Source organism: Peromyscus leucopus, chromosome 18, assembly GCF_004664715.2.
Source record: "Peromyscus leucopus breed LL Stock chromosome 18, UCI_PerLeu_2.1, whole genome shotgun sequence".
Taxonomy (NCBI): domain Eukaryota; kingdom Metazoa; phylum Chordata; class Mammalia; order Rodentia; family Cricetidae; genus Peromyscus; species Peromyscus leucopus.
The window spans coordinates 42,100,865-42,106,864 of NC_051078.1; the positions used below are offsets into that span (position 1 = coordinate 42,100,865).

At 46.1% G+C, this 6,000-nt stretch overlaps 1 protein-coding gene across 1 annotated transcript in view; it reads right to left on the reverse strand.

The window, feature by feature from the left end:
• The window catches only part of Pah (phenylalanine hydroxylase), a 59,618-nt gene extending 53,872 nt beyond the window's left edge, over nucleotides 1–5,746 (reverse strand). The window contains exon 1 of the mRNA XM_028880291.2: nucleotides 5,514–5,746. Within this exon, the coding sequence (XP_028736124.1) occupies nucleotides 5,514–5,573 (60 nt within the window). The 5' untranslated portion in view covers nucleotides 5,574–5,746. The remainder of the gene's footprint in view (nucleotides 1–5,513) is intronic.
• Between the last annotated feature and the right edge of the window lie 254 nt (nucleotides 5,747–6,000).

Below are 6,000 nucleotides of genomic sequence, written 5' to 3' on the forward strand. Positions count from 1 at the left end.
GGCCAAATAATATCTAAATGTTGAAAAAAGAAAATATAAATTTAGATAGAATATTGGCACTATATGTAAAACGATTATCAGACAATGGGTGCCTTCAAGGAGGGAACAAAAGAAACTGGAATAAAAGTAGGTATTTCAGAGTTTGCTAAAACATTTTGTCAAGTTTTAAGATAATTCACAACATTCTGTGTGCACCCCCAATATACAGAATGTCCCTAAAGTGGAGAAGAAAATGTGAGGACCAATTACTCTCTTATAAGGAAGTTAATTAAGTTAATGGTGTGGATAGTCCATCATCTCAGGGACAGGAGGCAGTGGTGGGGAGATTCCTGTCAGGGACTCAGGATAATAAGATCGAGAGCACAGAAGACTCTTGAGGACAAAAATCTGTAACTTCAGAAAATTCAGATTTTCTCCAGAATCTTATATGAAGCTGGAGGTACCAAACTTATCAGCAAGTTGGATTATAGGCCCCTTCGAGTAAATTAGAGGATTATCCTGTCATGTCCCTGTCGGCTGGAGGGATGGCTCAGTGGTTAAGAGCACTTGTTGCTCTTACGAAGGACCGAAGTTCAATTCCTAGTATCTACATGGTGGCTTGCAACTATCTGTAACTCCAGTTCCAGGGAATCTAAAGCCTCCTTTGACCTCCGTGAGCTCCTACATGCAGACGGTACACATATATACACATTAAATAAATAAATAATAAATATTTTTAAAGAGAAAACTGTATTATCTTAAAGAGATTTTAATGTTCCATGTCCAGTACTTGATTTGGATAATCTCATTTAACTTGGAAAAGAATCAAGGGAATAGGTTTTATTGTGCACCAAGCCCCTCCTTTTGTTGATGGAAAGATTCAGCCTTAGGGAGGCTAAGTAACTAGGGCTCTGGAGATAGCTCAGACATGTGATTTTAATCCCAAGACTGTGGAGATGGAGCCAGGTGGATCCCTGGAGCTCCCTGGCCATCCTGGTTGCTGTATGGCAAGTTCCAGACCAGTATGACACCTGTCTGTTCAACAAGGAAGAAGGTACCAAAGAAATGACTCTCAAAGTTGTTCTCTGGCTCACGTACACTTGTGCCACTGTATAAACATGAACTCTCTCTGTGTGTCTCTGTCTCTCTGTGTGTCTTTGTGTCTCTGTCTGTCTGTCTCTCTCTCTTTCTCTCCCCCTCTCTCACACACACACACACACACACACACACACACACACACACACACACACACACACACGGCTAAGCAACTGGCTCTTAATTCCACAATCAGCAATGGAGCTAATGTATGAACTGGCCCATTAGACCATGCACAATGACCATGAACCATGACCTGCTTCAGTTCTGCCTCTCTCTCTCTCTCTCTCTCTCTCTCTCTCTCTCTCTCTCTCTCTCTCTCTCTCTTTCTCTCTCTCTCTCTCTCTCCCTCCCTCCCTCCTAAAGCCTGCCAGACATGCAGATGAGCCTGACTTCAGCTTCCCTCCCCCCACCCCCCCACCCCCCCACCCCACCCCCGCCACCACCATCACCCCCACCCCACCACCCCCAGAGAATACTGAGCCTCAGTCCTTTCTGGGTTCCTTGAAACAACAAAGGACTTTCCTGTTTCGAGTTCACTTTTCTCTTAACCTCCAAGAAAAGTGAGGCATTCCTGATACATGTCAACACATGCCACCTTAGAGCTGAAGACACCTGTGAGAGAACCCCAGGTGTCCACCTCCACCATCCTTCTCCTTGTGTGTGTCCAGCAATCACTGAATCCATTGTCACCTTCTCCAGAAATGATTCTTAGGAAACAGGTCATTTTCTGTCCTTCCCACTGCCATCCCACGAATCTAGCTGAGTGTTCCACAATGTTCCTGTCCTAACAGGATTTTGCCCATGTCCTTCATTATCAAAATCATTGTTAATGAATTTGAACCATGGACAATTTCAAAACCACTGATAATAAATATGTACTGCCATTGTTCTTAAGTCATCACTTTTCCCGCAGCTGTCTACAAATTCACATTTATGACATAACATGGCCCTACTCTGCTGTTACTGGTGACAGCACCCCTGTGTGCCCTGAATGGGGCAGGAACCACACCATGTCCTTTTATGCTCAATGCATGTTGTCATTGGCAGCAGCTAGCTCTCTTTGCATGGTTTGCCTGGAACAGGCCGTTTGGTCCTCACAAGAGCGGTGAGGGTGGGGGAGCTGCTGTTTGGAAAATAAACACACAGAGGTAGATAGGCCAAGTGGCTAGTCCTAGGCAACCCAGCTAATGCGTAGCAAAGCCTGGGCTTGCAACCAGGTTCGTGGATCCCAACACTGTTACTATGCTTCCCAGGGACAGGCTCAGCTGACACAATTACTCCTTCTTTTCAAAGCATGAAAGGAAGCCCAGAGAAGTTTGTGATGGTGTGGATCTGAATGCCAGGTTCATCAAGCCAATCCAGGGCCCATAAGCTAATCTCTTTCATAGTGCTTTTTTTGTTTTTGTTTTTTTTTTGGGGGGGGGGTTGTTCTTTGTGTAGCTTTGAGCCTATCCTGGATCTCACTCTGTAGACCAGGCCTCGAACTCACCGAGATCTGCCTGGCTCTGCCTCCCAAGTGCTGGGATTAAAGGTGTGCGCCACCACCGCCTGGCTCATAGTGCACTTTTATTGGCTCAGAAACGATGCCTTATTTGATTCTAACAGACGTGGGGATTGGCTTAGAAGCAAAAGTAGCTCCAAAGCTGTCTAGGAAGAAATCGCACAAGGAAAAGAACCAGGAACCAAAGAGTGGGGAACTTTGACCATTGGGCAATGCATTCAGTGATAAGCACAGACTGTTCTTGTTAGCTATGTGGTGAACACAGACGCCTTCTGTTATCTCTGGAAATAATGACATTTCACATTTACAAGCAATGTGCTCTGTCAAGGATGTTGTAGGGCAAGTGCTGGTGATGTGGGGCTTACAGAGACATGTGCATTTGCATGTGTGATTACAACCCCTTGTGTCCATCCACACTGAAGAACCATTGAAAACAAGATGTGACGGTCCTGAGCCACACGTCTCTACGAGGCAGGGTGCGGGCATGATATGTCTCCATATTTCAGCATTGTCGAACAGGAGGAAATGTCACAGTGAAGTAGTGTGCTCAGCTGTGGGAAGCAGATTAGATGGAACACTGGCTGCCCTGTCCCTGCTAGTGGCTCTGAGCTCCTCACTGACCCCACTACTCTGCCTAAGCTCTCCACAACTCTTGTCTCTATACGAAACGACATTATGCTTTCATTCTGTTAATCCGTTTACCACTTATCTCCTGGACTAAAGTAGTTTTACCAGAGGAAGAACACTGCCGTGACTAGCACACAGTAGGTGCTTCTTGACCTGTTGGGTGAATGAGAATACCAAACCACTCACTCCCACGGGCCGGTTACATTTGCCATATGGATAAAGCTTTGACATATCCTATGCCCTCAACAAACGGAGGCTCCTTCCTGCAGTCTCCCTGATATTAGAATTGTGTCAAATGTAGGCTCTTTATCTGGGTTGGAAGCTTTAAGGAGATGCAAACAGGACTGGTAAGGTGGCTCAGCAGATAAAGGCACTTGCTCTCAAGCCTGGCAACTTGAGTTCAATACTAAGGACCCACACTATGAAAGGGGAGAACTGGGGCTGGAGAGATGGCTCAGCGGTTAAGAGCACTGGCTCTTCTTCCAGAGGTCCTGAGTTCAATTCCCAGCAACCACATGGTGGCTGACAACCATTTGCAATGAGATCTGGTGCCCTCTTCTGGCATGCAGGCATACAGACAGACAGAACACTGTATTCGTAATAAATAAATAAATCTTAAAAAAAGAAAAAAGAAAGGAAGAAAGAAGAGAACTGCCCCTCCAAGTTGTCCTCCAACCCCTACACACACCATGGCACATACTGCACCTCCTTTCACACACAAACAAATATAATAAAAAAAATTTTAAACTCAAAAATGTGTCTGTGCTGCAGACTGACAGAGCTAGAAGACACCATAAATACTAACCTATTCCCGCATCCCACCTCAATTTTATAGACACTAAACAACCTCCTCTCCCCCACCAAATGACTACATGGCTTAAGTCCCCAAAGAGACAACACTGGTGTCTTGACTGTGTGAGTGGAGGATTTCCCACGAGCAAGCGGCACCAGGCACAACATCTGCCCTTGTCTGTCTTTCCTGCTCTTCAAGACACATTCTGTTAAACAAACAAATCAGCTTTGGCTAAATACACATTGACAGTTTCAAGTGGTCTTGAAACTTTAGTAAGATATCTATAGGCGTTGTTTAACTTTCATCTTAACTCTAGACTCTGAGGGTCTTTTTATTCTTATTTTTCTAAAGAAAATGTTCTGCTTCTTATGCTGAGGTTGTACCAGGTCATGTTTGGATCCTCTTCTGGTGTCACTGCTGTTGGTAGGGACAATCTGTGGATTCACAGTCACCTAAGTATTTTATAAATAAAGCTGTAAGATCCTCCCTTTAGTTACCACCCCCATATCACTGGCTCAAGCTCCCCAGATGGCCAAGAGTCTGTGCCAGCAACACAAGAGCCTAGAATAAAGTAGAGACAGGATGTATAGACCGGCCTGCCTGCCCCTCATAACGACCTTCTTCAACACTATATCTCTGACTTCAAGCACCCCTCATCCCCTCAGTCCTGTCAGAGGAAGGGCTCCCAAAGTGTCTCTCCTGGTCTAGGACATGCTGACCACTAGGGAATTCTTCAGTGTTTCTAGTTATTATGACTTTGGCATCCACTCTCTCCTACTGTCCTGAACCACTCGGCTCTCTACAAACAGTCCCCTAGGATTGTATGCAGCAGCTACCTGTGAATACATTACCTCCAAGGCCTGAATCTCAGGATTCAAACCATGATTCCCAACCTGGGGCAAATACATAAATCACAGTAAAGCACATGTTCTGCAAGAGCTCCCTGGAGAGGACAACAAATGCTTGAGAGAACAGACACCTTCCACCTCCAGCATAATCCCCAAGACATGCTTAGACTCAGAGCTAACTCCTATTTATTTTCCTCTTGACTTATTTTCTCCCTTGTCACATCCGAGTAAGTCCCTAAATCGTCTTCATGCCACATCATCTCCTGAAAATTAAAGAAGGGTAGCTTCTTACAGTCTTGTCATTTCCAAACCCAGAAGAAAGGGCTGTATGGATATCACTGAAGAGATGTGGTAGGACTGCTACCCCAGATGATTAAGGACCAGCCTTTTCCTTTCAGAAGGTAAAGCCAGTAACACAGGAGCCAATGAGTTATCTAAAAGCACACAGATGTGGTAGCTGCTCTGGCAGTCAGATTTCCAACCTCTCTGGTATCCTCAAAGGATACATGTCCCCCCACTTGTTAAGGACAGTCTTTTGAGTTGACTTCCTGGGCATTTTCCTCATCTTTAAATAAATTCATATTTCTTAGTGGCCTTAGGAAATACCAGTATTTCCCTGACTGCTTTTCCATCTGGGGAAATTTGAATTCCAGCTGTGGAGGCTCACCTGTCCAAAGTCTGAGAGTTTCCTGCTCAGGACTGGGTTCTCCACGACCGCAGCTGACATGCTGGCTCCCAGCGAGTGAGGTCTTCAGCCCTCGGCAGCAGATTCTGCAAGGTTTGCTCTCAGGACTTGAGGCTGATGGTTTTAACCTGGCTCTTGGGAGACAGGACAGGAGAGGTTTCAAAGGGTGTCTTGCGGTCTGCAAGGTCACTCTTCCAGTGGGTGTTGCCCTGACGTAGCAGTGCAGGGGCAAGAGTAGTCCGTGTCCAACCCCAGGTCACTAGTCCTGGGCTGCCCCAAGTGGAGGCGTGGTGGAAGGTATGGCAGCCACAGCAGGACTCATTTGTCAGACTGCCCTGGGTAAGGGTAGAAGGCAGAGAGTCCAGACCACCTGTATCCTGGGGCTCTGACAGGTTTGGCATTGCTGAAACATTGGGGTGCCTGGAGTCTGGATTCTCTGCAACCGGAGGGAACCAAGGACAGCCTGCTG